The sequence below is a fragment of the Hydra viridissima genome, unplaced genomic scaffold (assembly GCF_058129835.1).
Source record: "Hydra viridissima isolate aposymbiotic clone 2 unplaced genomic scaffold, HvirCarnegie_v1 scaffold_9, whole genome shotgun sequence".
Lineage (NCBI taxonomy): Eukaryota > Metazoa > Cnidaria > Hydrozoa > Anthoathecata > Hydridae > Hydra > Hydra viridissima.
Window position 1 is genome coordinate 1,842,613 of NW_028324308.1, and position 20,516 is coordinate 1,863,128.

The 20,516-nt window shown below is 27.9% G+C and overlaps 2 protein-coding genes across 2 annotated transcripts; one reads left to right on the forward strand and one right to left on the reverse strand.

Moving 5' to 3' along the window:
• Positions 1-369: 369 nt before the first annotated feature.
• On the reverse strand, positions 370-19,564 carry LOC145185220 (WD repeat and HMG-box DNA-binding protein 1-like). The gene is made up of 29 exons (XM_090097124.1): positions 19,443-19,564; positions 19,088-19,199; positions 18,847-18,906; positions 18,641-18,735; positions 17,741-17,849; positions 17,439-17,489; positions 17,262-17,302; positions 17,146-17,185; positions 15,184-15,216; positions 14,721-14,780; positions 12,874-12,980; positions 12,590-12,671; positions 12,467-12,508; positions 9,708-9,954; positions 9,297-9,397; positions 9,087-9,158; positions 8,788-8,972; positions 4,624-4,705; positions 4,348-4,513; positions 3,978-4,095; positions 3,695-3,800; positions 3,533-3,594; positions 3,269-3,383; positions 2,891-3,019; positions 2,549-2,802; positions 2,199-2,335; positions 1,978-2,082; positions 1,695-1,824; positions 370-1,208 (listed from the first exon to the last, which is right to left on the reverse strand). The coding sequence occupies exons 1-29, from the start codon at positions 19,514-19,516 to the stop codon at positions 734-736; spliced, it is 3,390 nt and encodes a 1,129-aa protein (XP_089953250.1). The 5' UTR covers positions 19,517-19,564; the 3' UTR covers positions 370-733.
• LOC149883550 (uncharacterized) lies at positions 5,239-7,914 on the forward strand. Its single transcript, XM_090097422.1, has 6 exons — positions 5,239-5,903; positions 5,935-6,061; positions 6,543-6,545; positions 6,805-7,044; positions 7,180-7,342; positions 7,505-7,914. The coding sequence occupies exons 1-6, from the start codon at positions 5,239-5,241 to the stop codon at positions 7,912-7,914; spliced, it is 1,608 nt and encodes a 535-aa protein (XP_089953548.1).
• Positions 19,565-20,516: the final 952 nt, after the last annotated feature.

A 20,516-nucleotide genomic window follows, 5' to 3' on the forward strand; every position in this document is an offset into this window, starting at 1 on the left:
AACAGTGAGAACGAGTTTCCCAAGTTAGAAGCGTAAAATACAGTGTAATATTAGCTTAATGTGTTTAAGTGCAATGCATATTGGCCTCTTTCCTAATTTACACAATAGGAAAAAGGATATCAGTCTGTGATAGCCAACGTTGCGCCAAGATTATTAAGATTTATATAAAATGCAGATAATTCTAAATGAAAACCAACAAGCATAGCTTTTCGTAGAGTTCCACTTCACCCTCATATTAAGGAAATATAGACTTACAAAACATTTCTATTTCATCCTCATGTTAAGGAAATGCAGACCTAAAATTTAGTCGAACAAAGAACTCTAGTACTTGGTGAGAAACATGTTGTTGGAACGTTTCCAAGTTAAAAATGCTGGTCTGATAATCTATTAGGAAAAATCTATTAAAATAAAAATAACAATATACTCTTAGAGTAAACCCATTCGGAGTGAGGTGAAGATTTTCCATCGTCATCATTTATGTTCATGTTGCAGGTTATATTTCTTATGTAGGTTTACAATTTCAGTTTTTTAGCCCAGCATCGATTAAAGCGAAATTTTCACTTGCAAACGGGTTACTTGTAACCGATTTAATGGATTTTAATTTAAAACGTTTTATATTCATGAACAATCTTGAATTCTTGAGTCCCACTCAGACCTCTCGGATCGCATTTCTTTTATTAAATGTCACATCGTAACTTAAGAAAATTAAGTTAGGGCATTAAAAAAAAAAAGATTAATTATCGTTTTTGTTGAATGCAAATGCTTTTAATTTTGTAGTACTACCGGAACTTGGTTTGATGTTTTTTTCAGTTAAAACCTTTCCTTCTGCTTTTTTAAAATTTTTCTTATCTCTTTTGTCGCCACTTCCTTTTTTTTCTTCTTTTACTTCCTTTTTTTTGCCTTCTCTATTCTGCTTTACATCCTTTTTGGATTTTATATTCTCTTTCGTATCTTTTTTTTTAGACTCGTTTATCTCTTTCTTAACATCCTCTGTATCTTTTACGTTGATTTTCTTATCGTCATTTATTTTTGTCTCTTTATTTTTGCAGTGCTCTTCAGTTTTAACAAGTATAGAATTATTATTCCATTTCTGCTTTTCCTCAGCTGACATAGCTTTCCACTCTTTCATTGCTGAGGTCAGGACTTCCTCGCTCTCGTTGGCTTGGCCTCCTTGTTTTTCCTCCAAAAACAGCTGAAAGCCAGAAACTCTAAGAGAAAAAAGTTTAAAAATGGTAACTCATTCATTTTATTCAAAGTTTACTAAAACTTTTTCTAAAAATATGATTTTGGGTAGACTTTGATAACGCTTTATGTCCCGAGTGCGCGTCATAGAAGCAATTGTTTCCGATCTGTCATTATTTTTAGTGACCTGCTAACAAAAGATATTTGTTTTTTTATTTTAAAAGTGGTGAATAATGAAGAAAACTGCTATTGATTTCAAGCATCCATGACTCTAAGCCAAAATACTCGTTAGAATAATTTTACTAGTCAAAAAGAATAGAAAACAAACTGAAGAAAACGGAATTTTTACAGCTAGCATTAAACATGAACAGCAATATCATGGGATATCAACACGACCAGCAACATCTTAAGCACATGCACAATTATTTTTTTTTAAGGACAGTTTTTTAGATAATCTTCAACTGAATCTTCAAAAAAAGATCAGTAACTTTAACAATATTCATCTCACTTACTTTTTTTTTGAGGATTCTTCTTCACAAACCCTCTCTGTGGTTTTCTTAGTTTTGGATGGCAAAACTATCTTCCGTTGACCAGTATTTGTAGGTTTCTTTTTTAAGCCAGGTTCGTCTTCAGTTTTTTTCTCTAAAAAGATATAGTGGAAAAATAAAAAAACGACGGTAATTTGAAAAAACAACACGAAATACGAAAGAAAAATCATACGAACCAAACAAATATTAAAATCCATTTTAAGTTAAATTTGAAAAAAATTTTGTAAACAATAACCAAATAGCTTACTCGTTTTTGTCTCGATTGTTTCAAAACGATGTGTTCCTCTGATTGCTGCTTCAGACGATTTCTCAACTTTAAATGGATTACCTCGCGCTTCACGCCCATCAGCCACTAAAAATGTCAAATAAATAAAATATTATCAAACTAAATAATTTATTTGAGTGAGCAAAGTTCTGATTTAAAAAAGTGAATAATAATTAAAAAAAAAAAAAAAAGACACAGCATACCTATTTTCAAAGATTGAATGGAGATCTTTTTAGAATCTTTAGGCAACTCAAAGTTGATCTTATGAATCTCGGAAGATTGATCATTTTCAACGTTTAACCTTTGCTTCACAGGTTTTTCAACAGTATTTAAATCAGTTCTAAATGAAAAAAGTAAAATCATTTTTAATAATAACTCAATAAAATTAAATTAATCTTATATTTTAAAAATTTAAAGCAAAAATAAATCTTATATATGCAAATTAATCTCCGTTATATATTATACAAAATAATCTCCGTTATATATTATACAAATGTATTATATTCTCTGGAAAGTCCAGTTGAGAGGAGTTAAAAGGTAAATGAGATATAACCTGACATCAGTTTCATTTTCACTGAGCTCATCAAACCCTAAACTGTCACTCTCACTAAAAAACTCTTCTTCTTCAACTTCGTTTTCTTGATTACAAATAGATGCTCTCTCGCGGGCAAGATCATCAAGTTTTTGTGCCAAATTCATTTTTCGCATTTTTGTAGCATACTGAATTGCAAGGCCAATGGATTCTACATTTGGCATCAACTGACAAACCTCAACCGCTCTAAAATCTCGATCAGATTTACAAGCCAGCTAAAAAAAGACCTCCTTTTTTTTTATTCCAATGTACCGACATCTCTTACTATTATAAATACAACTTTCGATATATAGCTAAACTCACCGCAAATAACTGCATCAAAAGGGCAATTTGTTGTTTTTCAAGAACACCCAAATCGTCATCTGTATAATTGAAAAGATTTTCATTTGACTTCATGTTTGAGAGGATAAGTTCTGTTTTCAACAATTCGCTCTACAAGTAAAATTAAATAGATTAAAGTTTTTATTATAAAAAAAAAATGTTTTTAATCAACAACAACAACAACAACAACAACAACAAAACAAAGAAAAAGTTGCATAAGAATGAGAAAATAATTATAAAAAGCCTGAAAATTTTGAAAAATTATACAAAATAAAATTTAAAATCCAACTCATTTGATATTGATGCTAGTTTCTTATGAAATGGTAACCAAGCAAAAAATATTTAAATTTATATGCTTACTTCTTTAACAGATTTTTCACTCGTGATTTCGCACAGCGGAATTTGAAATGGTATAACAGTTGGAACTGGTCTTGGGAGTGTTGAAGGGATATTGGCTCCCTTACAAAGTATGCATCTAAATAAAACTCTAAATCTCCATAAATCAAAACCTTTAAAAGGCTAAGACTGGAGATCATTTCAATATTTTTCTAAAAAAATATCAAAAATACTAAATCACGAGATATTGTTGTATTTGTTGCTATGACAGTAAAAAATAAACTTTACCTTATTTTCCCTTCTTTTTCTTCGACACCAATGACCCAAAAATTATCTGCTTTATTTTTTGCCTAAACAAAAATTATCTGCTTTATTTTTTGCCTAAACGAAAAAAGAAAACAAAAAAGTTTAACTTAAAATTTAAATCAATAAAAAAATAAAATTTTTCACTTGTTGTCTTGTATTTGCTACTGGAACCCAAAATGAACTTTTTCTATGCCATAAAAACACATCTCCAGATGAATCTACAAAGATCGGAGATCCTTCTTTTGAAAAACTAAAAAATAAAAAAATGATTTTTAACGTTGCTGTTTTCACCTATTTTGGGTTTTAATTTTTGTTAGTAAAATTTGCTGTAAAATTATTTTGGTTGTAGAAATTTGAGTATAAAAACATAAACACTTCTTATATATTTAAAAAAAAACAACCTAATTGATAAAATGAGTAGCCTCACCCAAGCCATACTAAAGAACAATGTTCTTTTAAATTAAGTGGACTATCTGAATGAACTTCCCATTCATTTTTACTGAAATGCATGCTCAACAAACCAAGACAAACACAATTATTGTATCCTGCAAAAATAAAACTAATGTATTTTACTTCATATCAGACCATTCCTTCTAAAAATAAAGCTTATATCATGAAATGTAGAACTTATTAAACTTAAGAAGATTTTTGTATTCGCATAGTTTTTCTGAACAAACGCAATGAATGGTATACATTCACAGCGGCATACTACTACTAAAAAGTGTATCTTTAAAATTTATGCTAAAATTATTACTTTTAAATAGAAATGTTTGCTAATAGTAAAACTATAAACAGACCACCGGCTCTCTTGTAGACAACTAGAAGTTGTTTTTCATGCATAGCCATAGTAACAACAGATCCAGGAATATGATTAATTTGTGTTTGTATTCCACCAATGGTAATAAAGCGCAAATACTGTTGATTAGTAGCTAATACCACATAACTGTCATTGGCAGCTATTACCTATGCAAAATAACTTATTCCTTTAGTTTCGTCATTAAGATCATATAAGAATTATCACCATTATCACTACAATAACTTCTTTCACAAATTAATCTTGAGAACTTTCATACTTGGATGCTTTCAGTTAAAGGTAATGATAAACTCCACTCTTTGTTATCATCCCATGTAGAAAAATGATGGCAGGAAACTTTACTAAAAACATAAATATATAAATTTTAACAAATATTTTTTTCTTTATGCATCTGCAATACTGGTTAACATTATTGCCAGTAATGTTGCAATAATGGTTGATATAATGCAACAATGCTGATTAATATTATCACCAGGTTTAATGCCACTTTAGAAAAAGCTCAAACATTTTTTGTTAGGTTCCAATGTGCCATTAAAAGTTATTGGGCTTAGATGCATATTTGTGTACACACAAAAACCAGGGTTGGCAAAAACCCTACCCAACTGGATTTTTGCTGGGTTTTTGGGTTTTTGGTTTTTTGGGTTTTTACTAAAACCAAGTCTCTAGTTTGATACAAATCTTTAGTGACAAAGTTGGATTAACTTATAGTTATCTAAAAGCTATTTTCATTTTTACAGGTATGTTGACTTATACAACAGCTAAGTTTGTAAATAGATTACATTTTTTTCTAATACATTAAGATAATATTGAATATAGATATTATTTTAGAATTTTAATTAAATATAAAGTATAAGTAGATTACATATCCTTCAACATGCCAAAGTATCATTCAGGAGAAAGAAATAAGACTAATGAGTGGAATGAAGTGACCATATTAGGTGATCAACCAAATAGAGTAATATGTAATTATTGCAAAGAGAGCATAACTAAAAAAATAGAGAGAGTTAAGAGCCATTTAGACAAATGCAGTAGAATAAAAAAAGGAAGTGCAAATGATTCCACAGAAATATTTAGAAATATATCAGTCTTAGAGTCAAGGCCATCTATATCTGCAGCATCAAATATGTCTAACCAATCAGAAGATGAAGAACAAGTTTGTTTCAGTGTTATTAGTGATGATTCTTATTCTTCAATTTTTCATTCAAATCCATTGAAGGTGCAACGACAAACATCCATTTCTAAATTTGTTGCTACAACAACAAATAATCAGAAGGATGAACTGGATTTGCAAGTCGCAAGGTTTTTCTTTTCAGCAAATATACCATTCAACGTGGTAGAAAATCTTGAATTTATCAAACTGATTAAAAAACTAAGACCTGGATATAAACCACCACCTAGAAAGCAGATATCTTCAGAACTCTTAGTAAAGGTAAATAAAGAAGTAATCAGTTCAATGAAAAGTGATCTTGCTGATGATTGTGCTATTACCCTTATTCAAGATGGTTGGAGTACAGTCAGTAATGATCCTACAATTGTACAGTCAGTAATGATCATATAATTGCATCCATAGTATCCATAATGGAAGTAAACCCTATCTCATTTCTGCAGTTGATGCTGGAAGCCATTCAAAAACAGAAGATTATTGCACTTGGGCTGCTAAGGATGCAATCAAAGTTGCAAAAGAAATCTTCAATAAAGTGTGAAACCTTCAATAAAATGTAAGTGTGAGCTAACTTTTGTATTTAAAGTGTGTGTGTGTGTGTGTGTGTGTGTGTGTGTATATATATATATATATATATATATATATATATATATATATATATATATATATATATATATATATATATATATATATATATATATATATATATATATATATATATACATATATATAATTACAACCACTTATTTACAATAAAAATTTGAAAAATGCATGTTAAATAGAATATTTTCATAATAATCTTGCATAAGTCTATTCAAAGTTTGAATTAAGTAAAGTTAACTAATGAGGAGAAAACTAATGAAAATAAATATATTTATACTTTATACTTTTAGGTATTTGCAATATGCACTGACAATGAAAATAAAATGTCTAAAATGAGAGAGCTTTTGCAAGCTGAAATCCCTAAGCTGATAACATATGGTTGCTCTGCTCATTTTCTAAATTTAGTTGAAAAGGATGTCTCTTCGAAGTCCATAATAAAGAATATTGTAGAAATTCATAAATATTTTCGTAATCATCACCAACCACATGTATGTACCAAATTTTAGATTGCTATTGACTTACTGATCATATTTTGTGATGCAATGTTATGAAATAAAACAGCATTAATGATATAGGCCTAAATAATAAATATGGCAAAAGAGATCCTAACTAATGTGCACAAAGATTATCTTTTAACATTTCTTTGTTGAATTTTGTTAAAGAATTGTTCTATAGGGGTGGTTAATTGAAAAAGGTGGACTAATGCCACAGCTACCCAATGACACTCGCTGGAACTCCCAATTAGATTGTATAAAGACATACATATCTAATCATTCCCTGTATGTTGCCATTAGAGGTGAGCATATGGAGTCCATTGATCCTTCAATCGGAAGATTAATAGACAATCTGTCAATACAGAGAGAAGCAATTAATTTACAAGCACAACTAAAAATTATTGGTGCTGCATTAGATAAGGTTTATAATTTAGTTTACTTAGTTATTTGCTGGATGTATTAAATTTGAATATAGTAAATATATTAAAACTACATATTTCTGGCACCATTAACTTTATTTACATAATTATAAACTAAATTATTGTGTTTGCTGTAGTTGCAGGCAGATGATACAAAATTGTCTGAAGCAATTGAGATTTGGCAAAGCCTCATACATGATAAAAAATTGGCTCTGTACAAAGATGATTTTTTAAAGAGGTTTAAGAAAGCAATCATTCCATGTCATTTTCTGGCTAATTTAACATATCCAAAATATGAAGGTAACCTATAAAATTGTAAAAAAATTAAAAAATTGAATGTGATCAAATTTAAACAAATAATAGTTACCAGAAAATAAAATTTCCATTTAGGTTTACTAATCTTATACCCTTACTTATATGTTATATTATACTTATATGATGATATATTCAATATTTACTTAGGAAGAACATTGAATAGAAGTCAAGAAGAAGAAGCTGAGGAATGGTTGAATGAAATCTTTCCTGAATTTATGCCTGGCTACTATGCATTTAAACTAAAAGATGCTAATTGTTTTCCAACATATTTATTTAATGATAGTGTAAAAAGCACAACATCAGCAACAAATTGGTGGAAAATTATAAAAATGAGGGAGTCTAAGTCTTCAAAATTACCTGCAAATTTTGCAAGGTTTTTACGGCACTTGCACACTTGCCCAGCTAGTTCTGGATCCATTGAAAGATTTTTCTCATCCTTTGGCATGATTTGGAGCAAAATTAGAAATCGTTTAGGAATAGAGAAAGCTGAAATGCTTGTACGAATTTACAGACATTTAAGATCAAGATGCACAATTGCTGATGACGAAATTCTTTGACGATTTTGTTTTAAATTTTTAAGTTTAAATATTGCTGTTCCAAGGGAAAAAAAAAGTCTCATTTATGAAATATGTAATACTCAACTCCTTATTTTATTATCATTAGGGCAATTTTTGAGCAGCATCTAACTTAAAGTGTTAAATGGAAACTAATTTATGATCGAAAAAGGTTTTAAATGAAAAACTTGAGACCAAAAACCCAGTAAGTTGGGTTTTTGGTGGGTTTTTGCTCTTGGGTTTTTGGGTGGGTTTTTGGGTTTGGATTTTTGGGTACCAACCCTGACAAAAACACACATTTTAACCTTAATTCTTCACTTACACTAAAACCATTAATAACCTAACATAAAGCATTTAAGCCATTCTTGAAATGAGTTTCATTGCAGCATCCAAAAAAAATTTCTTTTAATTAGTAATAACTTTCTGGGCTTAATTTTAACTTAATTGATGATTAAAACTTAATTGTTTATCTTTTAATGCTGCATCAAAACCTAAAACGGAAAACATTTGAGCACTTTTAAACACAATTTTTAAAATTAAACCTCCAAAATATTCTTATTCTAGGTATAATGCAGGATCAAAACTCAAATCTCTATGTTTTAACCCATCTAAAATGCGGCATTACTGCACCCTTTTCATAATACCATGGCAAAGCTCACTAATCATATACATAATAAATTAGTTCAGAAAACATTTTAATACCAGATAAATTATTATGTGATCATATATATGCTGAAAATTATAAAAAGTAAATATAACATTTTAAAGATATACATCAAAGTAAGAAGGTATAATTGTATGAGATGAAAAAAAGAATTTTACTGTGGGTTTTAATATTGTTAATTTACTTTTTTTTAATGAAACCTTCAACTTTACCTTGGGGTATCACCATCTTTCTCGGCAGCTAGAACTACAGCAGTGTTAGAAAGAGTTCCCATTGTGTTATTTAAAACATTTGCAATGTGTAATGGATAATGAGTGCTTGCATTATGGAACTCAATTTCAATTGAAGAAACTTCATCTTCAGAATGGCAGCGTATTATACCAACAGAGTTCCAAACCTTAATAGTAAATTTGTTGTTACAACAATGTGTTTGTTTTCATTACAACAATAATATGCTTCAAATAGGTTATAAATAACAAATTTAAAAAAAAAGAAAACAGAATATTTTTACCAAAAATCTGTGCATTAGATGGGCAGGTGTGGAGGAAGGTTGAAAGGGTATAAGGGATGGCATTGCTACTTCCTAAGACAGCAGAATTTTTATCTTATTTTTATTGATTGAAAAATTTAAATTATAAAAAAAAAAAGGATTAAAAGTTGTTCACATTTTCCCATCAAATTCATTTTAAAAAACAAAGTGCAAACAAGAGTTTGTTAGTACCTTTGATTCTGGGATAGGATGAATTGATGATATCGAATCTTCATTTTCATTGACTACAGAGACTTTGTTCAGTTTTGGTAATAATCCTTCTTTAATTAAATCTGTTAAAAGATTATATTTAAATGTTGTTATTTACGATAACTTAAAATATTGATTTTACTTGCAACCTTTTTTTAATACTAAATTTAGAAGAATTTAAGAAAAAAAGCAACAAAAACACATTTTCAACTGCCTTTAAATCTACTGACATGGCAAAAAACAAAACTATTTTTCTTTTGATCTTCTGAAACAACAAAACCTTAAAGAAATTTAGAAAAACTGTTTTTCAAGTAAAAATTTCAAACAACTTCTAAGATAATGGCTTAAAAATCTATAAAAATGAAAACTTATTGCAAATATACAGCAACTTACTTAAGGATATATTAGGATCATCATCATCAGAATTATTCTCATCATCATCATCAAGAAAGTTGTCTAAGTTATTCACACGATGTCTCTTTTTTGCAGAGCTCAAAAGGTTATCATCATTATCAGGATAGTCATTATTTTCAATGACTCGTTTTTTGGCTTTCTTTGCTGATAAAACATCTTCTTCCTTATCATCTTTAGATTCCTGATTTTTGTGATCATTGACGCCACCACCAACATCCCCATCAATCTAATATGAACTTACTAATTTATGCATTTTGAAATTGTTGTATATATTATTATTACAAATTGTAATTTCATTTGGCTAGCATGCAACTAAAAATAGCTAAATACCCAGGGCATTTTGTAAGAAAAAAGAAAAATAAATATTTTAAACTGAGATTATATATTTCTCAGAGATAAGTTAAAAGCACAAGGTTTGCATTATCATTTTACACATCAATTATCACTTTATTGCATCATTGCTTTACACATCAAAGTTAACACTTAGCTCTGGATACTAAAAGTACAAAAAGCATATTTTGATTTCTGCTGATTGTAAACAAAACAACATTTACAATTCATTCGAAATTTGCTTATAAAAGTCCTAAGTTTTTTAAATCATTCTGTTTCAGATACAAATCATGTATAATATAAAATACATAAACTTATTACACAATACTTATCCAGATACTATTTCAAGACCTTTATTAATTGATGCAAATAACAAATAACATTTTAATATAACAAGTGTGCTTAAAACAGTCATGAACCTTCAAAAAAAGTGTGAATTACTAATAGTTTCTTAATGTTATAAACTGTGTAATAATGCTATATATTAATTTGAAAACATAACAAGTATTCAAATTAATACTGTTTTTGTTTCTTTATTAAGCAGTTTTTAAAAAATTGTATGTAATGCATATATCATTTTTGGATAACTCTATTCAGTCTCTTCTTCTTTTCCTTTTTCACATATATGGGACCAAATTATTGATTAAGCAAGTATTTTTGGTTTTATCACTCCAATGTTAATCATGAAATAAAAGAAATATATTTAGGAAATCAATCAACTTGGAGAAATTGTAACTCGGAGATCAAATTTTTTATATTGACATTGAGCATGGAATTCAACCTACGATAACAGCTTAAATATTTATTTCAACACAGGTTATTCACAGGTTTATAAACACTGATGCCAAGATCTAGTTCTTCAATCAAAAATACAGGGGTATATTATAAAAAGGTATTATGACAGGGTCATTAGTAAACTAAAAGACTATTTCTGAAGTATAAAAGATATTAGGACTAATTGGTCCTGATATCTTTTATACTTCAGAAATACCTCTTGCTTTTGCACCAGTTGTAAAAATAAAAAGTAAAACCAGTTTCTTGATGATCAAAGGCAGTTTAATCCTCTGGTTTAAAAGAACATTCAGAGTTCAGGTCTCTGGGGGAGCAAATTAAACCATCAAGTTTTTGTAAGAAGAAATTCCAAATATTTGACCTTCAAACAATTCCTTGAACTTTTCCATTTGATATAGAGTCCATGAAATCAGCTATGGTATGTTCAGTTTTATTAACGCTAAAGTTTCAATTTTAGAAAATATAATCTAAACTCAGACCTGACATGCTGGAACTAAGTTGTGAAACATTTCTTGATGGTCTTCAAGTTGTCAATAAAGTTGTATTTAAAAGTTTCAAATTGACAAACCAAATCAGCACCAAATTTTTTGTTACACATTAATTAGTTTTGTAAAAGTCAAAAGTTTTGTACTTTTATGTCATGAAATCTTTGAAACTTATAGACATCTCTGAAATTTATAGACACCTCTGAAACTTATAGACACCTCTAAACTTATAGACAACTCTATAATGTTGTAAAACTTTATTGAAGCAGTATCATATTATAATTGTCTCTTGCAAGATTAAAAGCTAAATAGTCTTTTTCCACTGAAAAAAAGTTGATTGAAAATATTGTCAACCAATCACAATTAAGTAAATATTGTCAACCAATCAGAGGCACAATTAAGTAAACAATTTATTTATTACTAACAACTAAAAAAAAACAATAGTCAATAAAAAAAATTCACCAGGAGGAACATTAAAATTTAGTGTTCAATAGCAAGGTGCTGGCTAAATGACTATTGTCAATTATAAAATGTGAAGATTGACATTTTGACTACTCAAAATCAACTGGGAAACAATTTTATTTTTAAACAGGAGAATGACTATGAGCATACAACTGCCACTAAGCAGCATTTTACAAAAAACCTTGTTTTTGAGATGGAATGTCTGGTCCAGTCACCAGATCTTAAACCTATTGAGCATCTTTGGTTAGATTTGGATAGAAAAAATTGGAAGTAGGGCATTTTGAAAGAAAGATGAGCTTAAATTAGTTATTGCAGTAGCCTGGATTAAAGAAGAAACAAAAACTTTATGAATCAACATTTAAAAGAAGTGATAAAACCCTAAAGAAGGTTGGGAAGTTTTTCTGCTATTTTTTTATTAGCCACAAAAGACTTTTTGAATTATCATTAAAATTTTTAACTCATACAAATTCATGTAAAATTTGTATTAAAAGTTTTTTAGATTTGATTTTCTTCAAAAAGAGGGAATAATCACAAGTAAATTTCAAGTTAAATTTTAAAAATTTACTTTAAATTTTTTGTTATACTTGTTTTTTTTGTTTATTCTATCAAAAACTTGAAATTAGAGCAAAAATCTTAACAGCAATTGAACAAAAAATCTTAACAGCTCACATCAATATTTTTAGCAGATACTTCTACAAAGCCAAATTCACCCTAAAGTAAAAAGATAAATTGATTTCAGTTATATTTTGCTAAATCCAGTTTAAAGCTGAACAATGCCCTCAATAAACTCACATCGATATTAGCGAAAAGTATTTCATTAGCTTTTTCCTTCCATGCAAGTGATGTAATGCCTTTGTTATGAGGGTGAACATATCTATGAAATAACAATTTTTGTGATAGAATAATAAGTTTAGAACAAAATATAGTCAAAAAAAAAACAAATTTAGAAAAAAATATAGTCAACACAAATAAAAAATAAAACGCATAACATTAAAATAAAATAAAATACACACTATCTTATCCTTCACAAAAAAAATTATTACATTTAATATCATAGCAATTATCATGTTTGTTACTTTTTTATCAAAGATTTATTTGTGAGGTTCCAGGTAAATAATTCACCATTGCTAGTACCAGAAGCCAAGAAATTTCCAAAAGTAGAAATAGCAACAAATGACACTTTCTAAACATAATACAAATTTATAATACAATAAGATAAGAAATAATTTTTTTAGCACAGTAAAAAAGAACTTTAGATTAAAAAGGTGTTAAATTTTTTTTTAATTTGCCAATTCATGAAAATTTTTTCTTTTAATTCTAGCTTTACATCATCTGCATAATTTGCATTTAGCCATGTTAAATCATTTATGTATACAAATCATAACAATGGTTTAAACACTGGTCTTCAGGAAACCAGTAGCACTTCACCAGTCTAAATTTGATGACCAGTAAATAAATCATTTCCTGAAGAAAGATAAAATCACTTCCATCTTAGATTTTTTTTATTGAAAAAAATTTACTTAAAAAAATATGATCCTTAATAATATCTTAACCTGAAAATATTTTTTCATGTTAAAAGATTTCAAGGAGAGATTGATAATAATTGAAAAAGTAATAAAAAAAGTAAAGAATGATCAGCAAAAGAATGCTTTTTTGATTGATAATGTGAAAATTTCCCTAAATGTTGCTTATTTTGGTATGTTTTTAAATGGAATGGCAAAAAATTATACAGATTTTGCAACTTCTATGTTACATATCATAATGTAATGCTTGCATGGTGGATGGGAAGAGAAAAAAATGTGAGGATGAATTTATTAAAACTGAGAATAAACCTTTGCTGAAAAGTGAAGCTAATGATTTTATTTAAGAGGTTTCATGGGGGTATATGACTGTTACTCATTTGTGTATATATGAGCTTATCAGGACTGGTTTATGTTTTTGAAAATAAAAGAAAAAATGCTGAGTATTTTGTAAACAAATACTTATCAATATTGTTTATTATAGAAACCTAATTTTAGATTATCATTAAAAAAACCTGTTCAGACATTTGGCTAATTTTCACTTGCATGGAATTCGGAATTTGGAAAAGAACCCCAAAAAAATTCACCTCTTTATCAGTCATAATATAAAAAGGTATGGCTGGCAAAATAATCTATAATGTGATTAGGTTTTTAATTTTTTTTGGAGAGGAATTTTTTTATACTGTTTTACAGGAGGTTTCACTAAATTATAAAGCTGGAATTACACTGTATTGTAAAGTTTATATAAGAAATTTCAACTGTATTGCTGTTACTTGTTATTTGCTGTAAAACTGCTTTAGTAATACTACATATATTAGAATATTTTTAAATGCGAAAGTGTTATGAGATGTTTAAGGGTGAAATATTAAAAAGAAAAAAAAAAGACAAATTTTTAAATGCATCAAAAACATAACATTTTAAATTTAAAGAAAATACAAAAACAGAGGTTATTTAACGTAAAAATAATATATTATGTCAAATAACCACACCTAAAAAACATCTAATAGAAATTTTAATTACAGACCATAATACTTTGTTACCATCATTAGTGCTTTCACTTGTAATTTTGTATATTTTTAAGTTGATGTTTATACAAGCAAAAACACTAATACCCTTAGAAGATAGTATAACAACATCTTTATGATCTTTAAGATATTTAATGCAATATTTATGGCATTTGCCTTACACCATAAATTCAGGTTAAATACAAAGGTTTTTTTTGTTGAGGCTTCTAAATATAAATTTTCATACCTGCTCTGGCATTGATGAGCATAGCAGCTCTCTTTTTCTTCATTTTTTCAAAGTTTATGGTTTGGTATGTATTTAACATGTATATGTATAAACATATAGGTTGATGTTTACAAAAAATGTACGGCAAGAGTAAAAAGTGAAAAAATTTATACCTCAGAATGTTGTTGTTTTAACTGTGAGTTTTCATCATTCCAAGTTTGTGTAGAAAGGAGCTGTGAAGACAAAAATTCAACTTTATAGACAAACATTAAATAATAACAAATGATAAAATACTAAAAAGGAAATAAAGTTTCAATGGGCCAATCAGATTGAGAATGAGTTTTAACGAGTCTAAACCTTTAATGAATCAAGATTTTTTGAAGTTTTTATTTGTTAATTACAATAATAATTTAAGATGTGGAGAACAATTTATTGATTGTAGCAAATATTAGATTCTACAAATATTAGATTTAAAATTATAACTTATTATAATTTATTATAATAAATTATAATTTATTATAATAATTATACTATTAAAAAAATATATTAGAACCACAAAAAAACTTAAAGCCACATTGACTTTTAAAAAAACAAAAGAAAAACAGATAAAAGCTTTAGAAATTAAGAGTTGGTTACCTTGATATTGTTTCCAATAGGAACAGCAAGGATCTATAAATTCAAGAAATTTTTGGTTTATCAGGCAAAAACAATACTCAGTTCAATATCTAATATCCCCAAATCAAAAAAAAGATTCATAAGAGTTTGAAAATCTTGTTGGGAGTTTCATAGTTGGTGTGTAAACCAAGATTTGTATACAGGCACATGTATGTATGTAAATTAAATTTAATGAATGTTAAGGAATCTTAAAAATATTCATGAAAGTGTTTATAATTTTAAAAAAATTGAGTTCATACAACTTTATATATATATATATATATATATATATATATATATATATATATATATATATATATATATATATATATATATATATATATATATACATATACACACACTTAAGCAAAATTAACGCACCACTTATAAATTATGACTTAATTTGAAAAATACTACGTATTTCCCAGATTTATCAATTACAAAGGTGATAATGTTTAGTTAGGCCTTTTGTAGGTTTTATTCCAATTCTCTTATTTAATTTTGAAATTATAGCAGCTCTTCATAAGTAGCCTGTTTTGCTGTAATTAAACCTCACTTCTAAAAGAAAAGTATATATTGCTTTTAAATTGTTTTAACAGTAGAAACGATAACTATCATTTGAGCAACACATCTGTTCACAATGCAGCGTTCTGGACAAAGTTTAAGTCGTGATGAATGTACTACAATTGTTACTTTGTCCAAAGAAGGATTAACAAATCACGAACTTGGTAGAAGATTCAGAGTGTCTCATACAACAGTCAGTAGGGTTCTACCAAGGTTTGCAGAGACAAATGATCAAGCTAAACAACTTAACTAAGGCAGACAATACAAGCTAACAAAGCTTTGAGGACCAATTTTTAATGCTTCGAACACTGAGAGAACAGTTCACTACTGCACAAAGTCTCCAAATACAACTTGTAGTCAAGATACTATAAGAAGACTTTGTGCTTTAAATTTACCACCTCAGACAACAGCTACTGGTCCCAGATTGTCTGTAGATCAGTGAAGAAACAGACTTCCTTTTGCAAGGAAGCATATGAATTGGGAAATAGATGATTGGGAACAGGTCTTATTTACAGATGAGTCAAGGTTTTGCCTTGTAAGTTTTGATTGCTGCCCAAGAGTGTACAGAAGACCAAATGAAAGATATTTAGCTTGTAACATTTGAGAAACCACTTTATATGAAGCCAGCTCATTGATGGTATGTCGCGAAATATCTTTAAAAGCTCACACAGAGCTTTTTATTGTTGATGGTGGATGTCTGACTTCTCAACAAAACATAGCAGACATTTTAGAACTTTTTGTGGTACTTTTTGCATTGTATATTGGAGATGGATTCCTTCTTATGCAGGATAATGCTAGACCACATAAGGCACATATTGTTACTGAATACTTAAATAATGTTAACATTCAAGTTTTGGAGCAGCCAGCTTGCAATCCAGATATGAACCCAATAGAGCATCTTTAAGACATAATGGGATGCCATGTTAAAAGCCAACATCCACCATCTAACAGCCTAGACAAGCTGCAACAAAGTCTGACCTGCATGTGGGAAGATTTCCCTCAAGAAACGATTAGATCTCTAATTGAAAGTATGCCACATCGTTGTCAGGCTGTAATAACATCAAGAGAAGGTAACATTGGTTATTGATAAGTCAAAAATGTTTCAATTTAAGCTGTATAAGTGTACATAATAATAATAATCATTTTACTTTATTTTGTTAAACGAACCATATTTTTGGCTTTAGTTTTTTCTTTCACCATCCTCAAAGTTAATTTTATTATTATCATCAAAATAATTGTGTTCATGTGTTCTTAATATGTTTGTGAAAATATATGATGACATATTGACGACAGTTAAAATAAGTGGAAATTTATAAGTGGTGTGTTAATTATGCGGTTAAGTGTATATATATATGTTTACAAATATATATATTCTTTTACCTTGCCATAACTTGACATAACTCCCAGGAATTCTGAAGCACTAAAAATATGTTAACTTATATTTATGAAACACAGAAAGCACAAAAGTGAAGATTTGTCAAAAAAAAAAAAAATACCTGTTTGACTTAGGCAGGATATCAAGCACTTTAGTACACTTCTATTCAACAAGAAAAAGTAAAAAGGTACAGTGATTGAAATTAAATGTAAACTTGTAGTCATTGAAAGACACTCAGAACTATAGTTAATTGAAAGATTTACAGAAGCTTAATAACTAGCTTTAAAAAAAAAGATACCTGATCTATTATACTCCATACACGAATGGTGCCATCACAACTATTAGAAATCTAATCAAATCAAAAAAAGTATTTTAAAATTAAATAGAGGCAACTACTAAACTACAACTCAATAATCACTGACACTTCAGTTGACCACATTGTTAAAGATTTAGAAAAAAATTCCTTTGCATTTAATAACATAGTGTGCTATCTGAGATATAGTGTTGCTAAAGCCGGCAACACAGAAACTTTGTGTTTCCTGTATAATTTTCTCTCCTTATTTTATTTCAATATATGTCAAATATTGATTATCAACTTACTAAACCTTCAGAGTCACTTGTAAAACATAAGCTTAATACTGGAGCAGAATGGCCAGCAAATGTTTTTTGAGATAAACCATCCATATTTGCTGTTTTGATGTCAAAATCACTTAAAAAAGAATGAAAGTTTTTTTTTTTTTTTTTTTTTTGAAAAGTAGATGTAAATAAATATAATCATTTAAAGAACTTGACAGTTTAGAAAAAAAGTTTTTCAGAAACATTACAAAGCAAATAACAAAGATTAAATAAATTGAAGAAAAGAAAAAGATTAAAACAACTAAAACTATAAATTGGTATCACTGAAAACTGTTTCAGTGATACCAATTATTATGTTTTAAGTGACTAGATTTTAAGTGATAAGTATTAAGTGATTTTCCAGATATTTTTGACATTTTTTAGTTTTCAATGTCAGCAACTCAAAGTTTGATAAACTAGATTTCCCACATTTTTGTAAATAGCATAACATTGATTCAAAAAACTTAAAAAATAATGCTAACTTAAAACTTGCAGATGCGAAACAATCACAAAATAAGAGACAGAGAAGTTTATTTAATGTGTGCAACAGGTAATAAACATTATTTATATCTAGGAATTACAAATGCAGAGAATAGTTAACAAAATTGTATAATAATATCTATATCATCTATTACATATGCACCATTTCTATTATTTTAAAGGTTTTTCAAAATGTAATTACTTTAAGTTTAAAGCCTTGATTAGATTCTCACTTGTCTTATCAAAGTTTTATAGCAATTTTTTACATGTCTGTATTATTGAAAATGTAGTTATAATTTTTTCATGTTTCACTACTTTTATTTAATAGTATTAGTATTAATGATTTATAATTATTTTATAAATCATTTACAAAAATTTCTATCAACAACCTAACACTAAAATTACCTTGAAGCTGCGGCACAAATTTCTTTTTTTATAGATATGCATACATAGTTTATAGGAGAAGAAAAACGCAGGAGAATATTTTGCAATATCTCTAACTAAAAAACATTTTCAATAGAGTTTATGTTTTCTGAATAAAAATTTTTGATAAAAAAAAAAAAAAAATACAAAATGCAGCAGTATAAAAATAAAAACAGCCAAAAACTAACCTCAGGAAGCTTATAAGATTTAACCTCATGGAATTCTGTTGCTATGACTACAATGTCATCCTAAAAAAATTTTGATACTAAGAGATTAAACACAGCTTAAAGGTGAAAAACTTTGAAGCTTTGTTAATTTTTGATTTTTCTTTTTTGTTGCTCAAAAATTGATGCATGTGGTAGATAAAATCAACAAAAATAAAATACTTTTAAAGCACTCACTAAAACATATAAGGTAAAAACAATGAACCTGAACAGCAAGAGATGTTATTTTTAAACCAAGAGTACGTGAAAAACTTTCTTCATCATACAATCCAGGGTAAACCCGAATATCACCATCACTACCAGCTGTTACAACAGAACTATTAATAGAAAAGTTTTTTTAAAAATAGTTCTTTTTAACACCTATTCTACATAACCAATTACCATAAGATAGATATGAATTGGGCTCTGAAATAACAAGCAATATTCAGTAATTATGATTATCATATAAACTTTTTCTGTTTAACTTTCGTTGCATATTCTAAATAAACTAAACAACTAGTTTTACATAATTTCCATTCAATTAAATGAATATAGGTTTTTAACAGTACAACAAACTATACTTTTCTTGACTATAGTAAGCTGCAAATGTTGGCCCTTCAGAATGAGCAGTACGAACATCATCAATTGATAGCATTTTAGGAAATCATTTTTATCTAAATATCGTATGTACCTATTACTTATATATATAATAAATAGTATTTGAGTTAACTTTATCAATTTAAAATCGTCAATTAGACTTTTTTATTTTTATTTTGCAGCTATATAAATTATAAATAAACTACTTTATCATTTACATGCTAAATAACATATATAAGAAAATATTATTTCAAAAAAAATTTTTGCACTACTTTAAAACACTATTTTAATGATAGGATTTTAGTATTCTGTTTTTTTTTTGTTTTTTTTTTACCGATAAAAAAATTATTTGAACGATATTGAAATACTAATAAGAAGACAAAACATGTCCCGCCATAATAAACGTACCTTGTGTACTAACACCATGTGGTTAGCGTACACCACTGATCTCAAAATATAACTGGATAGCGTATTCAATTGCCTTTTTCAAAAAAAATTGAAGCCAAAATTGGCCTCCCAAGATGGCGGCGATCGGAGCTCCTAGCGGTGATCGATGTACATTTTATAAGGCTTTTTACAGAAATATTAAAGAAAATAAATAGAGTTTTGAAAGAAAAACTAGACTATGAAACAAAGTTTTAATGACTTTAAAGAAATGAAATGATTTCTAAAAAAATCAGACAGTTAAAGTAATTATTTTGATACTAAGGTACAAAATATTCGACACTTTCGATTAAATATTTACTTTACGATTAAATAATATTTATGCATAATCTATGTACCTTTTAGTTCTTAGTTACCCAATGCAGTGTGCTAGAAGGTTGATAACATGACTGTATGGTAAGCGGCAGTGGTGTCTATTTACAATTTTGACAAATTTTATATTTTCAATTTTTGTAGCAAGATATAAAAACTATTAGCTGAGGCTGTGAGTACATACAACTCAGGGGTTCCTTCTAGGATTATTTAATACATATATGTAATTAATGGATATAGTATTTAATAAAAATATTAAGTACAAAATGTTATTTTTTAATATATATTATTTTACTTATATA